A 20602-nucleotide genomic window follows, 5' to 3' on the forward strand; every position below is an offset into this window, starting at 1 on the left:
GGCAGAACTCTACTGATAACCAAAGCTTCTGCGTTGAGCGTCTTCTCTCGTTTGGCTCTGCGTGATTACTGTTTGCCTGTCCTGGCGGGAGCCTGGTGGCATCTCAGACGATTCCCCCTGCTGCGGCAGGATGCATGCCTACATCTCTGTGCAAGCAGACCGTCAGCAAAAACTGCAGTTACGTGCCTGGGTATTGCTGGCAGAGAGCCGTTAAAGTTACTTCTCTCCCCTCGCATCTACCCAGAGAGGTAAAACTACTCTGGTTTTGGTCCCGTGGGACCAAGCTGGCAGGACCGCAAGTGTAAACTTATATTTGCAATGAAAATCACAGCTGAAAGCGTACAAGTCATTGAAATTCCTTTGTTCCCTGAACAGACCGCCAGAACAGATCCCACCCACAACTGCAGGCTTTACGGTGGCAGGTTAACGCTGTGTAGTGGGGAAAACCGGGTAAAACTGGCCTCTCTCTACCCCATTGGAGACACCTGAGTCAGGGGCGGAATCGGAACAAAACCAAAAAATCACACCTGCCTGTCTTGCAAGAGTAATCACAAGAGCAGAGTCTAGTTCAGAGGTAACAAGATAACACAGCTGAAGTTCCAGCCAAGGCCACTGTGAACTCGTGGCAGCACGGAGGTGTTTGTTTCAGAGTGGAGGATAAATACCCTTTTTGCTTGTTTGTTTTGTTTTTGCAGAGCTTACGCAGACCTTTCCAAAATGATATCTTCAGGTGACTATGGGTCTCACTCCTGGGAGCTCTTGGTGATAGTTGATCATCAGCTTGAAGATGTACAAAAGGAATATTTACTACGGGTCACGGGGGACCTTCATGTTGGAGGAGTGATGCTGAAATTAGTAGAGCAAATCAGTGAGTAAAGACCTGTTTAATTTACACAATGTTATTAAATTCATACGTGCCGCTTTCCCTCTAGAAAAGAGGCTCCTGCGCATTTTGAAATGGCACTGCCTTGCTTACTTCTCTACAGAGACGTGCGCCGAGCATGTGGGTGCTGCAGCTCAGGGCTCTGTGTGGGCAGCACCCCCCATCTGTGACTACAGCCCCTGTCACAGTGCAAGGCTTGACTTTGGTTTCCCATTTGACAAATATCCAGTGCCTGAAGGGGCTACAAGGAAGCTGGGGGGGACTTTTTACAAGGGTCTGTAGTGACAGGACAAGGGGTAATGGGTTTAAATTGAAAGTGGGGAGGTTTAGATTGGATATCAGGAAGAAATTCTTCCCAGAGCGGGTGGTGAGGCACTGGGACAGGTTGCCCAGAGAAGCTGTGGATGCCCCATCCCTGGAAGTGTTCAAGGCCAGGCTGGATGAGGCTTGGAGCAACCTGGTCTAGTGGAAGGTGCCCCTGCCCATGGCAGGGGGTTGGAACTGGATGGGCTTTAAGGTCCCTTCCAACCCAAACCGTTCTATGATTCATTCCATGAAATAGAATTGGACTAGACTTCAACTCCCTTTCCAGATAGGCATTATAGGTGGCTAGTCTGAGGGGCAATAAAGGTAGCTGGTACCCTATCTATCCACCTGTAGCAGTCCAAGAGACAGGATTAGTTGTTACAAGGCACTTCAGAAGCTCCTGTGGCCTGTGCTATGGTGGCATTCTGGCCAAACTCTGAGCCACATTATCCATTGTGTGTATCCAGTAGGGAGCAGCTGTGAAAAGCAGAGGCTGGCCGACTCAGGGTCAGGAGATGAAAGGTAAAAACAGTGTGTACAGTCACAGCAAGTCAGTGCTACAAGCAATACCAGAATCCAGGTTTCTTTAACTCAAATGGAGCAGCCTCCCAAAATAATCATCTGCACTCTGAAGCTGCAGAATGACAGATACAGACAAGGTATTTGATAATTACGTCAATGCCACAGGGTTTTCGTATGCAACTTGTTCTTCAAATGTTATTCTTTTTCCTGGAATTCTTAAATCTAGAAGTCTTAGTCACCAACTTCCCACAGAGAGGAGCCTGTCTGCCAGATCAGACTCGCCAAGTGGGAACACCGTGAGCTTTGCATTTCTATCCCTTGCTCTAGAAACACGAGATTTGAGGCAACAAAAAACCAAAACAAATTAAAACCCCCCTCCTTGAAACTTTAGTCTTTTTTACATAGCTTGACTTCAGACAAATGAGAAAAACTGAGCTGTAACAAAACCCTGCAGCACAGTACCATCAACAAATCTAAAATTGGCAATTTAATAATGTCAGAGTTCACTGTCAAGTGAAAGGTTTTGTTTTCCAGTGCAGGTTTTGAAGGAAACAAAAGGGAGATGCACAAGGTGTTCTTTCCAAAAGGCTCCTGTTCTGTAGGATGTTTTTACACGAACAGCCTTTGCAATGGAAAAGCTCTACTTGGAGATAGTGATCTTATCAAGGATTCTCTTTTCTAGCATTAAAGCAGGTAGCAAATCTGATGCATTTCTACCAACCTCTGCATTCTTACACCTGTAACTCCGCCATCAAACCAATGGTAGCCCGAGTGCTCACTGGGTCAGAAGACTCATTTTTCACAGTATTTTTATAACTAGTACTCAACTAGTGTGAAAAGCTTTCTATATTAATAATACCTAAAGCAAATCTGTAATGAAATGATTGGTGTCAGTGGCTCTCTTGAGACATAAGAAGCTCCAAAGTAGGATGGGGCTTTACCATGTTGTAGACGCGCTGAGGAATAGCCTCTGTCTGGTGGAGCTGATGAGCAAGAATGAGAAATGATGCAGAAGACTGAAACAACTTGGCCAAGACCACACAGAAACTTTACTACTACTACTACACATGGTTGGCTTCTGGGAAGCCATCTAATTTTGGAATTCCCCATGGAACTGAGAGCAGCAATGCTTTCTCTTTCCTTATGCATGTGCTTCTCATGCCGATCTAGTCAAGGTTTTGCCACCTTTCAGGTCAGGATAGCTTCCTGCTCAAGAGTAATCAGAGGAAAGCTGCTGTTCTCCGCCTCCAAAACTCTTAATGTAAGTCGTGAACAGTCTTCTATCTGTTCTTGTTTCAGCAAGCCTTACTTTATCTGTATGTTTTCAAAGTAGAAAATGCACAAAGATTTTTACTTAAGCCGAACACAAGCAAGTCCCTATTAGTGAAACAAGACAGTTACCTCTTGGCAGGCCTGTCTTGTCTGGGAGGGTTTCGTAGGCAAACCCTGTCAGTCCTTGGTCAGTCCCAGCAATCCCTGCCCTCCTGCTCAGACCAATACAAGATTTAACTGTACCATATCGCATCGTGCCCATCCTACCTCCCTTACATGTTTCTACTTCTCTTACAAGTTTCTGCATCCTGTGCGGTGGAGAAGGTCATCTTATTTGCTGGAGAGCTGCTTAACGCCTTCCTGGTTGTCACTGGGCTTGCTCCCAAAATAATGACTCTTTTCCTTGGTTATGTAAAGAATGTTGCCACTCTGCAGTTGTCCTAAGTGGGCTGCACTCGGGTGAACATCCCTGTTTCTCTAACTGTGCAGCCACAGAGAAGAGCTGAGAACAGCCCTCAGCTGTGTGTTACCAGGACTTCAGGGGACTCATCGCTGGTTCTTACCGCTATAGCGATGAGCTGTTCAGCGGTGCTTCCCAGGAGAGTGTGGAAGAACTTGTGCCCACCTGGATGCACACAGGGTTTGGCGGGAGGATTTTCAGCTTGCCCTATCAAGTTGAGAAGTGGGTACCCGTGTTACTAGTCCGTATGGCAGCACAATGTAAGCAGCACTGGACTGTGTGTAGCACCAGATTCGGGAGATGCGCTCTCCCTGTGCGTACCTGCAAGATAAAGGCAGTGCCACCGTCAGCATCTAGGTGAACTCTTCAGGGAAAACAAAGTGAGCTCCCAGTGACTGCCACAAGTATTCTGCACGTGGGGACTAGGCCGTGGGAACTGTAGTTGCTGCTTTAACGCAAATAAACTCTCCCGTTTGCAGAGCACCATTTCCAAACTAAGCGTTTTTTGTGTATTTGCTCCATAGTTTATTAATAACTGTTTTGTGATTTCATAGAAATACCACAAGATTGGTCAGACTATGCGCTTTGGTGGGAGCAAAAAAAATCTTGGCTTCTGAAAACCCACTGGACACTCGATAAATGCGGCGTGCAGGCAGATGCTAAGCTGTTCTTCACTACTCAGCACAAAATGCTGCGGCTCCGCTTGCCAAACATGAAGACTGTGAGACTGAAAGTCAGCTTCTCTTCTATGGTATTCAAAGCTGTCAGTGACATCTGCAAAATTCTCAGTAAGTAAAGCTCTGGCAACTAAGTTGGAGTGTTTTATTAGGTGGCTTTGTTTTGTCGTGAAGTCCTTACAAAAGTGTTCAGCTCAAGGAGAAGTTTGATTGAGTTGACCCAAGATCAAGAGACAGATTTTTTGGGGTTTTAGTATCCAGTGCATGTCAGTGGTTCTCAGTCTTTGTGATAACTGATGCAAACAGTGTCAGGGATGTGTCCCATGAGCTGCAGGAGTACTGGATAGTCAGTCCTGTTGATGGTTTTGTTGGGATCACCATAGACTAAGTGCGTATCGGCCTCCTACACCAGCCTTCACCATAGGTGATTTTACTGGTGCCAACTGATTTATCACCTATTTTCACTAGGATGAATGATATTCAGCTTGGCCTATTAGTTTTACGTATTCACTTCCGGAGGAGCGTGTTTTAAATGTTTAAACTTTCGTATGCCCAAACCAATCCAGGTCAAGGCATACCTAACCCCCCCACACGTGCCCAAGAATGTGCTGCAGCCCTCAGTCCCCAGGTCTCCACTCTTCCCACTAATGGGGTGCCTCCAAGTAGAGGTGAGGGTTTGGAGCGTGCCAGACCTGTGTGCCTGTGATCAACAGGAGTAAGTTGAGCCTGCAAAGAATCTTCAGAATCCCCTAGTTTTAGGGTAAAATGGGGATTAATATCCTCATTTTAATTTAGACCTTCAAAGCTTAGCCCATTAACACCTTCACTTCAGAAGGAATTTACCGCCTCATCTTGACCACAGGGCAGCTTCCAATTTCGTCTTCCAGCACTGGATTGTGACAGGTATAGTACATCTTCATTATACTCAACAGCTCTGATAAAATGATGCCATAATTGTTCAACTGACGTTTGGCTGAATTAAGTATTTCTACCCTCATTTTTCTTCCAGACTGAGTCAGTACAGGAACCCTGTAGCTTTTCTCATGAGTGAATACTGTCAAAAATGTCTTTGCTTACCCCAGGATAAAGGTGGTTTTCAGAAACAAAGAGCCAGGTTTGCAACTGTCAAATCAGCAGTTCATTAGGGAACAGCGCGTAGCCGAGACAGTCTTGGACGTGAAACACAGTGTATAGCAAGAGGCACGGACTTCAAACACAGTGGTTCCCTTTCTGTTCTTGCTTGTGAGTCAGACATTTCCTTGAGGTTACTATGCTCAGAGACGACTGCAGAGCCATTAGAGAGCAAGAGCTTTTCGCTGGTGTGCTAAAATGCAGTTAGGCTTGTTACAAAAGCAAGCTTAAATCCTGTCAAAAGCCACTCTCACAGCCCACTTCTTTGGTTTTGTTACTGAATTACTGGATTTTCCATGGCTACTGCTTTCAACCTGCCAAAAATAAAATTCAGATTGCAACATGGAGCTTCCCCAAATGCTGTTATCAACCCTGGGCTTTTTTTGGATGTAATATGCTAGGTTTCAAATGTTTCATAATGCTTCACTTCCCAAATTGCCATTGTAGATATTAGACGGTCAGAAGAACTCTCGTTGTTGAAGCAATCAGAAGATGCACTCAAAAAGAAAAAGAAAAAGGACAAGAACAGCAAAGAACCAGTTACAGAAGATATTTTAAACCTGTGCAACTCTCCAGTGAGTTCTGGATTATCAGGTAATGAAAAATCAACATGATTTTATTCTTCTGACTGGAAGTCAGAAAGAGGAAAAAATTCTTACCAGGGGGACCAGTTTAATGTAGGCTGGTAGTCAGAGAGACACGGTTGGCCTGAAATTAGTGTCTTCAAGAAGTCACTGAAATCTCCAACATATCAATATTTTTCTGTTGTCTTTTAAAATGTTTTCCTCTGCACTGATACGAGAAAGGCCATACCAGAGAACAGTTGATCAGTTGTGGCCCTACACACAGGATGTGCTGCCGCTCTTCGAAAATGTGAGACCACTCTTAAAATATTCAAGAAGTTTGGCAACCTGCAAGGAAAATGAGCAGTAAAGGCTTGAAAGTATGTGTTACCCGTCTCCAACACAGCTGAGATCTCTCACAGAACAAGAGCGAGCACTTCTGCCCCTGAGGTCACTTCCCCTGGGAAAGGACAAGGCCTGCTGTGACCAGCAGATAGGAGACTGTCTTGAGAGCAAATAGGCTTTTACGATGGAAAGTGATAGACTACCAAAGTCTGAAGGCAGTTTTCCTGGAAATAATGCGTTACTCTCAACTTGCAGGAAGTCCAGGTTTATATAGTAAAACCATGACACCCACGTATGATCCCCTCAGCGGGACACCAGCTTCTTCCACGATTACTTGGTTCAGCGACAGTCCCTTGACTGAGCAGAACTGCAGCATCCTCGCCTTCAGTCATCCCAGCTGCTCCCCAGAAACACTAGCAGAGATGTACCAGCCCCGGACCTTAGCTGACAAAGCCAAACTCAACGCGGGGTAAGACCTGAGCTCTTTGTTAGCTGGCTTGATGAGGGTAGCGTTCATCCCGCTTTTCAAGCGTAAAGCACAATTTGAAATCAAACAGCCCCTGATACATGGCTGTATCGATCCGTAAAAACGTGCCTTGAGCTAGGTTTTGGTTCAGAAGTACTTACTCTTTGAAATCTTTTTTCTTTATTCAACACTCTTGGTTGGGCAGTTTTGTTTTAAAGTGACGAAGGATGTCATCGTGCAGGCCCTGGACTAAATTCCGTTGTGAGGTGAAGGCAGATCCAGCGTAGCGCTGTGGGCAGAGCTGCAGGACAGTCTGGATAGCAAACTCCAAAGGCTTTAAACAGACGGTGGAAGTACATGCATGGATCAATTCAATAAAGCTCGAATGCACTACGTGTGGGTGACTCAAGCAGCAGCAAACACAGCGTGCTGTGCGCCACAGGGGAGTACAGCGCACGTGGGGGTTCCTGGTGCAGGTGGCCGAGAGGACTGTCCCTCTGGCATCAAAATATGGATTGTCATTTTTAGATCTGTGGAGCACTTAACAGTGACTTTGAAATCCTCAATGGATTTCACTGGAGAACAGAAGTAGCTAGAAGCATAAAACAGCAAATACTGAAATGAAAAGGGGGAGTTCTAAAATACTACAGGCACTTTTGCCCTGGCCTAAATGAACCTCCCGTTTCTGGAGGTCAGGAAGAAAGAACCTTGTTGGCGTAGGTCACCCCACAACTAGTTACTGCTCAGTTGCTGCCACCCGCTCCTGATGTTTTGAATAGTGCTGGGGAAACAGTTAGGAAGATTGTAGGTATTGTGTTTATGCAGTGAAAGTTGGAAACCCATATGAAAGTTCCACCTCCTCGAGTTATATAAGCTGTATAAATGTATTTATATAAACAAATTATATAAATCCTGGTGAATTTTCCTCAGACTTGCAGGAATAAGAGCTGTTTGTTCCCACTTTTGTTTCCCAACTACGCTGGGGCTCTGCAGGTGTGACAGTTTTTCCTGTACAGATGAATCTCTGGGTTGTTTTCTTCCGCAGCTGGCTAGATTCATCTCGATCCCTGATGGAACAAGGCATTCTGGAGGACGATCAACTTCTTTTGCGCTTTAAATATTACACTTTCTTTGATTTGAATCCAAAAGTAAGAGCTTTGTTTTTATTCCTATTCATTGTTTGCCTGCTTTCATGTCAAGGAGCTGTAGCACAAGGGTCCCAGATCTTAGCTAGGATTTGTTACAGGCCCTTCAGAGATCAAATTCGACTTCTTCCCCTAAGCTAAGGCTGCACTTTTCCCCTCTGGACACTGAATCACCACCGTTCCTCACCTGAAATAAGATCTTAAGTACAAAGATGAGATCTGAAGAGCACCAGAAGCTCTATCCAGATTTCCAGAGGGGCTGGTTTACTTTCCGCCTCTGTCTTAACAAGAAAAATTAAAGGGAAAGCTAAACCTAAATGATGTAAAGGTACAAGCCCTATTTTTGAAAATGGACTTGAAAATGACATTTATGTTCTGCTGCCTTTCGCTGAATATTCAGCCTTTCTGGGCTGAAGCTCTCGGAAGCACTCGGGCGCTTAAATTTGTTGCAATGTGACTGGGTGATTAAATACCTTTGGAAAGTTCAGCAAAAGTGTTTTAAGTCCCATTTGAAAACAAACCTTGGTCTTCAAAAATCATTTCAGGGTTTTTCTCAGGGTTCCTCTTATTTGCCTTTATTTCCACTAAAAGACGGTCACGGTGGTTGTGTTAAGCCAGTGCTTTTAGGGCTTGAGTGACACTCTAGTGAAATTAAGGCACAGTCATTAAACAGTGTAAATCAACAAGAGTTCAAATGTGAATTTTAGAGGATTTGGCCTACACATTGTTATTTTCTGTGAATTCTGTAAAACTCTCTCATTTCAGGCACCTCAGATAAGCAGAAGGGCCCTTTCTCGTTCAGGTGGCATGGTTTCGGGGTGAAATGCCATCCCCACTAAAACTGAAGTAGCAGCCCCAACGTTCCTTCTTTGCCCCCGCCAGCCATGCAGCCATAGGAGGAAATAACCCAAAACAGCTGCAAGCAACTTAATAGCTCACCACATCGGGGAGAGCTCACCCTCCAGGGTTTACCCTCCCACCACCTACGTCTCACCAGCTCTGGGGCTTGACTCTTTCCGTGAGTCACTGCAGCTTAGTAACCAAGTAGGTAGTAAGAAACGATCGCTATCCAAAAAGAGGATAGTGAATTAAAGCAGTTCGCAGACGGATGTGACGAATGTCGGGCCAGTGCAAAAATAGAGCCAGAACCGAAAAAAGCCAAAAGCAGCAGAGGGGAAGTGAGGAGTTAGTCTCTGTCTTTCGGCTGCAGCAAGCTGTTGAATGTCACGTTCATATCAGCCACGTCACGTTCTTTTCGCTCTCATGGTGTGGTTTCCCATTTCGGTTAAGCCAGCCTAAGGCCTGCTACCACAAAAGGGGACGTCCTAAACTCCCCTTCTGCTGCAGCCAGCGACTGCTGCTTAATTTTCTGTTGGGTCAGCCTACACATCATCACACGAGCTTGTGCAAGAGCAGGACAGGAACATACAGCCGGGCAGAGGTGGGGGAGGAAGGAAACCTTCGTGGCTTCAGCCCAGTGTTAGATCAGCTGAGCCTGAGTCTGTACCTCGATGGTCATTAATGAACAACGTCGTTCTTTCCTGCCACAGTACGATGCAGTGCGGATAAACCAAATATATGAGCAAGCCCGCTGGGCCATCCTCTTAGAAGAAATTGACTGCACGGAGGAAGAAATGCTGATCTTCGCTGCACTACAGGCACGTACTCGGTCCAAGTTGCAAAACCCGTTTGCTCAAGGGGGAGGCACAAGCTGGGACAAGATGAGGGTAGAGCCCAGGCCAATAGCTCTGCTGGGATTGGGGGTCTGCCATTTGAGTGAGAAACAATAAGCAGCATCCATCAGCTAAACCAACTAGATTCCCTAGCAGCACACCGTTATGCAAACTGACACCTACGATTAGGGACCGGTTTACTAACATCACCTAAAGCAAACCCTCCCCAGGATGTAACTTTGATACCAGTCTGTTCTGAAGGGACTACTAGGAAGTGGTGCTTCCCATTCCAGCTACCATCCTTTCGCATATCCTTCCTGAAGATTGCTCCAGTGCACAAACACGTCCGTTCACAACAGACGGAAAAAAAGCTGTAGCACAGTGTGAAGGCAGGGATGCTGTGGCATCCGTGGAAATTTAGCACGACCTAGCCTGGCTTGGTCCCTACAACAGACAGAAAAAAGCACAATGTGAAGGCAGGGATGCTGTGGCATCCGTGGAAATTTAGCACGACCTAGCCTGGCTTGGTCCCTGACTGTAGGTAATAAGGCACAAATTAATAATTAATGCCTTCCTTTTAAATGTAAATGGAGCTGCCCAAAATTCCCAGCCTGCCGCGGCGCAACACCTCAGAACCTTGCTGGCAGGTTTCCGCCTGGTGCGGCTAGCACTTGGAGCTGACAGTGCTAGGGAAGCCAATGTTAGCACTGAGTCAGCTTCCCAGAACAGGGACAATTGCTTTTAAGGAAGGAATAAATACAAACGTGGCAATTAAAATAGGAAACTGTTCCCAGTAATTGCACCTGTAATTGCTTCCTTGTGAAAGACCCAGAAGACCAAACGGGCTATTTTCATACGCTGTGATTGTCTGTAGCTAATTGATAGACTGATTGTTTGACACTGATGTTTTATTTTAGTATCATGTGAGCAAGTTATCGTTATCCTCAGAGGCGCAAGATTTCACGTCTGAATCGGAAGTAGATGAAGTAGAAGCTGCACTTTCTAATCTGGAAGTGACGCTGGAAGGTGGAAACACAAGTAACATTCTGGTACGTCCTTGCGGATCGCAGAGTTGTGTTCATGGTGTCAGGTGCTTTGACTGACGAGCCTACCTGGTTCCTGGTTTTTTAACGGTTAACAGGGGATTACGAAGCGCATTGTACTAAAATTATTCCTAATTATTCCTGATAGGAGGACATCACAGACATCCCGAAACTTGCTGATAATCTCAGGCTAGTTAGGTGAGTTATTAAACTAATAATAAAACATCTAAACCAAAAAGCTTAACCATGCGAGAGATCTCTTGAGATTTTCATTCTGAACGACTGGCAGATCCTACGGTCATAAAGTCACAAATATACTTGATAGCGCTAACGAGCCTAATGTCATCCTCTTCAAGAAATCTTTCTCTTACTGCTTCTGAGCAAGATTCTCAGCAAACCTTTCTGCTCTTGGGGTGCTGGGGTCGCTGTGCTTACGCTTATTAAAAGAGCAAGCTCTCTGTATTTCCTAGATCAGTCTATCTCTAAACAAAAGAGTCTACAGTTTTGGTTTCAATCACACTTTACTGGGTTTTGCCAATGCAAAAGGAGAAAACACTTCCAGCTCTCCCTGAGAAGAATTTCTGAAAGCAACCCTGGGGACTGACTTATTTTTTGAAACAAAAGAAACAAACAAATTACCCCTTTCTAACCTCTCATGGAGTCTGGTGTTCCCTAACGTAAAATGAGGTTCTGTGAGCCCACTGCAACGGCTGGATTTGTGGGTTGGTTAAAGGACTGCAGTGACCTCAAGTCTGTAATGCCTTTTATCACAAAACAGTCTTTGTGTTTTAGAAAGATAAAGATTTCTAATGCACAAATATCTATCAGATTCCTTCTGTTGACAAAGCGTATTTGTAGTCGGTGAACTGAAACTGCACCTTAAAATTTTTAACTGTTAAGAATTATTCATTGCCAATTAGGAATTCCGTTTGACATTCAAATTCCTGAGGTGGCTTAAGATGAAAGGGAGTTTAAGGCCTTTAAGTTCTGTCAGTTACTCACCTCTAACAATGGATTGTTTATTTTTCCCCAGCAGTAGAGCAGTTTCCTTTTAAAAGCATTCAGGGCTTATTTTTCATCATGAAAAATTTCCTGTCTGCGTGACAACTCACTCACTAAACCTAAGACTGTAGTGGAAGGTAGGTGAGGTGTGAAACATTTCCTTAAAGGAGCAGCAACATTTCCTTACTATGTGTTTAACCGTGAACCCGAATGCAAAGCTCTGCGTGTCACGCTGCTGCCTGTTCATAGCGAGCTTTTACTCACACTTGTCCCCAGCACACACCGCGACAGCACAGCAGTAAATCCTACCATCAGGTGGGTGACAGTCTTGCGGGGAATTGTAGTGGGTTTTGTCAACAACAACAAGCTTTCAAAAAAGTATGCAGCAACTTTTTTTTTTTTTGGACAGAAAAGTAATTTTGTTAGTCTGTAAAAATTGCAGTCCCTTATTTTTTAAAGAATGTCACCGTATTGGAAAATTAAAAGCAAAAATATTTGGCAGTTTTAAAAATCCAAGTTATTTTTAAAATTTAAACATAAAAACAGCCATTTTCTAGGAAGGATTGTAAACTCAGACTTCTGGACAGGCTCTGGAGAAGGCAAGAGTAGGTATAATGATCACTGTTTTCCAGCTAGCTGTATACTCTTCGTACCATCATCACAGGTCTGAAGGAAAGTACTAAATAAACAGTGGGTTTTTTTCTTTTTCTTCTTTTTAACTTCACTGTTGACCTTTGTAGCTAGTTGTGACATATTTCTCTACCAAAGTAGTGCTAATACCTCTGGTTTTGTCTCCTGAAATATATTGAATCTGGGATTTTATTTCCCTGCCCTGTGGCTTTGTTAGTGTAGTCTTAGTTGGATCAATTAAGATTTTTTTCCTCCTACTGAAGAGAGGTGGGGCTGGCACAATGGTTACGTTTGACCATTAGTAGCTATCAGTTAATGCTCCATTCCAAAGCAGATACTTTACAATTTACTCTACGAAAGAAATCAGTCTGCACTAGCGTAGTATGAAATTAAGTAAAATAATTAAAATGAGGATTATACCCATCTATATACACGTGTGATGAGATGGAGTAACACTGCCCTGATGGAAGAAGATGGTTTAAACTATTACCTTTCCTTGGAGTGCTACAGAACCTCTATAAACTTAGTGAAGGAGTAGAATTTTGTTGTGTTACACGCTCTTCAGATAAAGCCAAAAAGGTGGTCTCCCTTACACTTCAGTGAACACAAGTTGGTTTTCTGGGGGCAAATCTTCTAGTTGAGGAGCTGTGAAAAACTGAAGCTCATCCTGGTGCATGTGAACGAGCGTGGGTTACATTCACATTACTGAGCTCATGTAAAACCCCAAATTATCCTGTTAGAAGGGAATGGCTTTGATTAGGAATGGAAGGGGGGAAAAAAATGAGAAAAAACACATAGAAGAGAAAGAAAAAAACGCCGAGACGAAGCCATAGATGGGATCAGGTATATAATCTGGGGTAAAAACCACGTCCGTACCCAGGATCGGGTGGGTGTGGTGTGGGTTCCAGGGCTTGCCACCCCCTGAGAGGAAGCCATAGATAGGATCAGGTATGATCTGGGGTAAAAACCATGTCCGTACCCAGGATCGGGTGGGTGCGGTGTGGGTTCCAGGGCTTGCCACCCCCCTCGTTGACACAGGTACGGGTAACCCCATGTGAATGACCTCAGAGCAGCGTGAGATGCACAGTAGTGTTTGTGAGTGACTTAGCCATTGGATGTTTCCATATAAACAAACATCGTTTCTGGGTTTTTTTCTAGGCCCAGGAAGCTGGCGCTCAGAGCAATCAAGCCGTATTGGTTTGTCTTTAAAGACACGTCAGTATCTTATTTTAAAAACCAGGAATGCGCACAGGGAGAACCTATTGAAAAACTAAACCTGAAAGGTAGGAGTTTTTCTCTCTTCTTTTTCTGTTGCACTCGTGAACTGAAGAAATGCCTGGAAGGCCCAGGAAGGCGAGCACGGTAGCCTGCAGCCGTGGGACTTCAGTTACTGAGACTGCTAAGCAGGCAGGCCAGACTGCACCTGCAAAGAGGCCTAACCAAAACCGATTCAGTGATTTAGCCTGAACCAAGATTACCTGGACCTGGCTTGTCAGATGCCACGTACTGCTGAATCCACTGAAAGATGGGTCAGATCGAGACTGCGATCCCTACCACACTTCGATTCCCAGTATTTTTACTGTGTGTGAAGTGGCACTACTCACCTCTGTCCTTGGCCAGTGCACACTGGTAGCAGAGGGTTAGGGATGATGCAGTGGATGAGAATGCCATGGGTTGCACATGCCCCAGGACCTTCTCTGGGCCGTGGTTGTTACGCATGGGGGTTCCCATAGCTGCCACCTGCTGTAGGTACTTCTGGAGGAGAAGCCCCAGCTGTACGCACGGCAAACCCCAGCACCATATATAGCCTCCATCTACATCTACTCCTGCAGGGACATCCTTTGTTCAGCGTCAGGGAACCAGTGATGCCCAGGATGCATCCTAGAAGGAGCCTTTGAAATAGAAAGAACCCTCTGACAAATGGCTCCGCACACCAATCTGCACATCCTCAGTAGGTCAGATACCCGCATGGTAAAACCAGCCAGGGTGGCTGCAACCTCACCAAGTGGCCCGCAGCCTTGGTGTCCCTTGACACACAGGGGAACTGCAGGCGTCCTCGACTCCAGCTGAACCCAGGAGGCCCGTAATGGCACCATCAGCGTGAAATACCAGGTCCCCAGAGTTCTCTGGGATCCCTGAACTGGCTAGCGCTGTGGTGGATGTCACCTACGTCCCGTTGTCAGTACTGAGCCGCTTCTGAAAATACAGTCCAGGCTTTCAAGACGCATAGGGTAAAATTTCCAAAAATGCCTATTTCATCAGATCCTCTCCAGTTTAGGTGTAGAGCATTTCCTAAGATCAGGCAGAGTTTCTGAGAGCACTTGCGTCCTGTCTCTTCCACACTGACTGACATGCTCTTTGAGCTCAGAGCATTCATCACCCTGGCGATCCAGACCAGGCAGTGAACAGAAACCTTCCATTAGACCTAAACTTTGAAAGTCTCAAAGAAAAACAACCCTTAAGCACTGTTCTTTAGTATTAATCAGTACTCAGTGATGGAGTCATGAAATGAATTCATTTCTTTCTGATTTCTGTGATCTAGGATGTGAAGTTGTACCAGATGTAAATGTTGCAGCAAAGAAGTTTGGAATCAAATTACTAATTCCTGTTGCTGATGGCATGAATGAAGTATATTTGAGATGTGATAACGTGAGTAATAAGACAAGGGAAGGTTTGTATTCCAGACTGATTGTTGTCAGATTGTCTAGAAGACCCACTGCCCTCTTGTAGAATTTGTATAGAAAAAATAAGGATGCTGCAGAGAGTTTATTATCTACAGTAAAATTTAAGAATGATGTGGTGCTCTGACTTTGTGGTTGAGGAGACAAAAGGACAGTAATTCTGTGTTTATCATCAGTTTCCAAGTAAAGCTGCTTCAATGAAATAAAAGAACAAACTATCCAAAAAGTCAAAAGCCATTACAATATTTTATCCCAGTGTTTTCAGACGACTGGGGTTTGGGTTTTGTTCTCTTCTTTTCCCCTAATTAGAACTCTTCCCATTCAGATGAGGGTAGTGTGATAAGAGCCCTATGTTAGCTTTCCATTTCAATTTATTTCATTTGCATTGAGATGTATCAGTCCAAATTTTGTAAAAATGTTCATTAGGTGGAAAAAAGTCATCCAATAAAGTTTCCAAGACAATCTATTCCAAAGTACTGGGTTTCTTTGAAAACCTAAAACCTAACTATTCTGCAGAGGCAGTCCCAGGGTGGAACTAGCCCAATCAGGGAAGACCAACAGTGCTGTGATAACTGTGTATCCACACAAATTCAGCGGAATACCTCCGGAGCGGTTTTATGGCACAGTGAAAGACGCCTGAGCAGTAGCCACCTTCATAAACGGTTTGTCCAGAGGTACCAAACGATTGTCTCTGTTGCAGGAGAATCAGTACGCTCAGTGGATGGCTGCTTGTGTTTTGGCCTCAAAAGGCAAAACAATGGCCGATAGCTCTTACCATCCCGAGGTCAACAAGATCCTTTCGTTTCTAAAGATGAAGAACTGGGCCATGTCTTCCCAGGCCGTCTCTGATCCAGAAAGCACAGATATGAAACCAGAATGCTTCGTCTCACCACGTTATACCAAAAAATACAAGTCCAAGCAGGTATTCTGGGCACGGCTTGATGGCTGGGGATGGGTGGCTCCAGGGATTGCGTGGGGTGAGGCTGATTCGAAGCAGCGTTTGGAAACCACACAGTAGAATCACCTTGCAGTACTCATTTGTCCCTTTGATATTTATCAAGAGGCCTTTTCTTCAGAATGAACACCCGGACAGGGCTCTCGGCACTTCTTCCAAGTACACACCTACACCCACACCGCCTCCTAAGTCACTCATCATGTTCTCTTCCTGATAACACTCTCCCTGAAAGTCTGTTCAGAGTGAGAAAGGAAGGTTTCTAAGGGCAGGACGTTACTGCCTGCATCTTAAAATAACAGTGTCTTCCTGCCCTCTTGGCCTGGGTGCCTTTCCTTCCTCTCCACCTCATTCCTTGTCCACTGCTCAGCCTACCCATCCTCGGGACATAGTCTCCAGAGCAGTTGGCTGGAGCTAACTCACCGCAGCACAGAGACACCAAGACCTTCCTGCACTGCTCTGCCCTTGTGGCTCAGGATCTGTCCCCAGAGCTCTCCACAGCACGTCTGCATTGAACAGTGACCGTGAAACGTCTGAACGTGGCATAAGAGCCAATGATGGTGAAATGATGATGATTCAGTAAAAGCGAGGGTGTTTTCGTTCTCCGGTCAACTGAAACCTTTCTCTCTTCTTGTGTTCCCAGCTGGCTGCTCGGATTCTGGAAGCCCACCAAAATGTATCCCAGATGCCTCTCGTGGAGGCCAAGCTGCGTTTTATTCAAGCATGGCAGTCCCTTCCCGAGTTTGGCTTATCCTACTACATTGTAAGGTAATCAACCTGTTACAGCGATGTCAAGCTGCCATAATGTGTTCACGGTCAGTGATTTGCAGGAAGTTCTTTGACTCTCTGTTCTGGAAATATTCTCTATGTTTTTTCCTCCACGGACCTTTTTTAATTCTAGTAACTCCCGTGCGGGTGGTTTTTTCTACAGCAGCAGCACTCGGTAGCTCCATTCCTGGAGCAGACTCTCCATTATGTCTGCCTTCATACGGACCTGTCGGGCTTTGCCTGAAGAAACGTATCACTGAGATTAAACCCTTACTGCCATAAACTCACTGAAATGTAAAAAAACTGCACGTCTTGTTGGTGTTCTCAGGTTTGCAGTATTTTTGTTCGCTCCAACTCTTGCTCGTTGCATTGATCGGATTTTATGATCCGAGTTTTTGGATTTTGGATCAGATTTTATGGTAAAATGCTTTTTGGTGAGCATCATTTCTTTGGTGTTTCATGAAGAAAACACGCTGCCTTTTTTGGGTGAATCTGGAAGAGCAGTCAGCACAAGAAAGGTCCTGTTGTGTTCACAGCACTTTCCCTGGACGCACGCCTTGATTGCGGCAGGGTTCTGACCTGCGTCCTTTTCCCTCGACAAAGCACCAGAGAACCTGAAAAGTGCTGACACAGCCGTACTTGGAGGCATCGTCCTTAGTTTGTGCTTAACACCTTTTCCAGGGCTACTTAAGATTCATCTGCGGTAGAACAGAAGGAGCAGGGAACCGTTCTCTGGCACAGAGGCCAGCTGGCATAGGACAGCCCACGTCTGTACTATTCAACTCTGACTTCCCAACACCCAGTAGCCTCATGTGAACTGCCAGATCACATGGGTATGGGATGTTCCAGCTCCTGAGCCATACCTGGGAGTCACTGAAGAGAGCACTGCTTGCCTGCAGCCAGAATTCTGCCTGGGCCTCTTCTCGCAGTTGAAGAGCGCGCGAGCTCAGTGCCTGGGAACGTTCCCTCTCGCTATTTAATCTACTGACACAGGTACAGATGTTTCACCCCATCTGTCAGCATTAATTCTTTTAAACAAACAAACCCAGCGCCTAAACTGCATAACCAAAGCACCTGATGGTGAATTTCTACAACCTGATGGGCAGTATCTCAGCAGCGGCATTAAGGAAGGCACAAATTGTGGTCCGGGTCGCATTCTCACCCGAAGGGCCAGCTCCGTTTAAGGAGAGAATGTTCAGAAACAGGATCAAAAATACTGAAAATATTAACAGCAGTCAGATGAAATTTCTTCCAGCTTTGCAGCATGAAGGCAGAGGGAGTGTCTTTACCAGAGTAAACTTTTCCTAGCTATTCCCAACTCAGAAATTTCTGTCCCCCCAAAGTTCTGATCCTTTTGTCTTTATGTTTCATCTCTAATCAGAAGAAAGTTGAAATGTTAAAATATCTCAGTATTTTTGTAACGTGATTTATACTCGGAAACATGCACATATTGCTAACAGGTGTTTTGGCAAGTTAATGATGATATGGAATATAAAACACTACATCTGTTTTGGTACACTTATATAATTCAGGTGAATAGAAGAACATGTTTCCAGGTTAGTGAAATGAAGCAAGGAAAATTATTGTTGACACTTTTCCAGTAAAAATATAATCAAATTCGTGCATTTTGGCAGAATGGTATTTTTTAGCCAAAACCAATGAATTGTAAAGGTTTCAGCCAGCTCTACCTGCCCAATTAGTCCCCATCTCACCATGTTTCACTGGCCTACATCTTTGTTTTCTAGCAGATGCTGTCCTAAAGGAGGGTCCAAGCTCTCCTCAGTGCTGTGACTTTGCCCACATTTTCTGCCCTTTCGGATGAAGGCAGGTGAAATGTTTCCTGAGACAGAAATCGCTGCAAACCTGGTCTCCTCAAAGGCTTTGTTGGTTTGGGGTTTTTTTTCAGGTTTAAAGGAAGCAAAAAGGATGATGTGCTTGGGGTGTCCTATAACAGGCTGATCCGAATAGATATAGCCACGGGGGATCCTATCACAACGTGGAGGTTCTCCAACATGAAGCAGTGGAATGTAAACTGGGAAATACGCCAGGTAAAACTGGAAGGACTCTTTGCGTTCAGTCACTGCATGTCAGACACTGGAGGATGCTTTCAGAAAATCTTTTTAAACCTCAGAGCGAAAAGATTTTGAATATGTTGTGACATGTTATTCAATAAGCTGTCTAAAATCTTTCTGAATGGAGTCTGTAGTCAAAATTCAGAAACTAAAAAATCTCCAGTTTAAAAGGTTCCTACCAAACTTATTCTTTGTGAGTTGCCCTTGATTTTGGTGGGATGAAATACAGAGACTCAAAGGTAGATTTACCGCTCTGTCACAGTAAAGTCTATTTTAACTCTGCATAGCCTGGCTCATGCATCATCCCCTAAACTCTGCTCATTGAGTCTCTCTTAGAGGCTGAGGATACAGGAACCCAGTTTGTCTTTCAGATCCCAGGCTGAGACTGCAAGGCCATGGTGCGAGCTCCTGTGCTGATGTGTGGCCCTGAGAAGGAGGTTCCGTTGCGTGACTTACACCGGGGTGCTCCTCACCCCGATAACAGCTGCTCAGTGGGGCCAGCTGTGGCCCAGCAGTCCTCTGGAGAGTTTGGGTTGGAAAGCTTGGAGCCAGCTCTGTAAATTGTAGATTTCTGAGGTAGAACTAGTGTGACCTGATGTAAATTCAAGGAGACCGGAAACTGTTGCAGTTTACAGTGTTTTCCACATCCACCTGTAGGAGCCAGGAGAGATCAGATCCAATCCCTGGTACTCTCCTTGCACCACTCCCTGAGCCTGGAATGCCGGGTAGAGCTGCTGGGTTTGCTTTAAATCCCTCCCCAAAAAAGGCAGGACCCACAGTGAGTAATTAACCCCGGTTTGCTGGGGTTTAGAACTGACAGTAGCTGGAAATTAACACGTGGCCCCCAAAAGCAGATTTAAGGCCAGCACAGGACAGTGAACAGTATGAAACACTGTTGGCTGAGCGTACAGCGCCCCGAGTGTTGTTCCTGCTCTCCTCAGTGTTCCCTTTACACGCCGTAAGGAAAACTTGTTGCAAGCATGGATTTGGTGCGGCCGACACCAGGCACGAGGTTCTGACCGCGAGAGGGCACTGCCCTAGCAGAAAGTCCAGAATGGAGCAGCCAAACACTCCCGACGTCCAACAGACCCAGAAACCCTTCCACGGGGTCTGTGGTCCAGCCGTGCTCTCACGCTTCATCTTTTCTCCCAGATGCAGCTTATCTCCGTTCCTGATTTTTCCATATCTGTTTCCTTTAGGTTGCAATCGAGTTTGATCAGAACGTGTCCATCGCCTTCACTTGTCTGAGCGCAGACTGCAAAATCATCCACGAGTGTATTGGGGGCTACATCTTCTTGTCAACCCGCTCCAAAGACCAGAATGAAACACTGGATGAAGATCTGTTCCATAAATTAACTGGAGGTCAGGAATGAGGTGAAGTCTTCCCTCCGCCTGCTTCTCCCCACAGCTAAGAGGACCACAGCCTAGACAAAACCCTCTCTGATTGTCAATTGCTGGCTAAAAAATATATTGTAATGTCAGTATGTCATGGAATATGACTGGACTACTTACATTTTTTGTTAAAATATCGAAGCCAAGGTCACTGGATGCGGTATGGCAACTCCATCATCAGCACTAGGAAAATTAAGTTGTCTTTGTTCTCCTTTTGTACAGCCAGAAGTTTTTAAATAAACAGTGTATAGCCACTGGGCATTCTTGAATCTCGTATTTTTAATGGCAACAGCCTGTTTAAGCACCCAGAAAAGTAACCTGAGGCTATTGTCCAGCAAATTTTCTTTGGTACCACCATGCAACTCCCACTGTTAAACTGGCCATTGGTAAGAAGGCCAGCATTTAACAGACCTGGCGCGGAATAAACGCACATTTTTAAGGTGTGTTACTCACCTGACACTTGCACCGGGAACAGAAAACATTCCATCAGTGTTCCGAAGGCCTGCAGACTGAGCTATCACAACCCAAGTAGTGATGACACAGCTGTTCAAAAATGTAGCACCCCTGGCTACCTTCACTGAAGCAGTTCCCTCAGAGCCAGAGGAGCTACCAGACACCT

General features: G+C 45.2%; 1 protein-coding gene across 1 annotated transcript; it reads left to right on the forward strand.

Moving 5' to 3' along the window:
• The first annotated feature begins 694 nt into the window (after positions 1 to 694).
• FERMT1 (fermitin family member 1) lies at positions 695 to 20065 on the forward strand. Its single transcript, XM_010159195.1, has 14 exons — positions 695 to 868; positions 3998 to 4231; positions 5699 to 5845; positions 6415 to 6628; positions 7671 to 7773; positions 9321 to 9428; positions 10361 to 10492; positions 10635 to 10684; positions 13277 to 13401; positions 14661 to 14767; positions 15500 to 15721; positions 16395 to 16519; positions 18426 to 18567; positions 19791 to 20065. Exons 1-14 carry the CDS (start codon positions 718 to 720, stop codon positions 19962 to 19964), a joined length of 2034 nt encoding a protein of 677 aa, XP_010157497.1. The 5' UTR covers positions 695 to 717; the 3' UTR covers positions 19965 to 20065.
• The last annotated feature ends 537 nt before the right edge of the window (positions 20066 to 20602 follow it).

Source organism: Eurypyga helias, unplaced genomic scaffold (assembly GCF_000690775.1).
Source record: "Eurypyga helias isolate BGI_N326 unplaced genomic scaffold, ASM69077v1 scaffold7999, whole genome shotgun sequence".
In the NCBI taxonomy this organism is placed as follows: Eukaryota; Metazoa; Chordata; class Aves; order Eurypygiformes; family Eurypygidae; genus Eurypyga; species Eurypyga helias.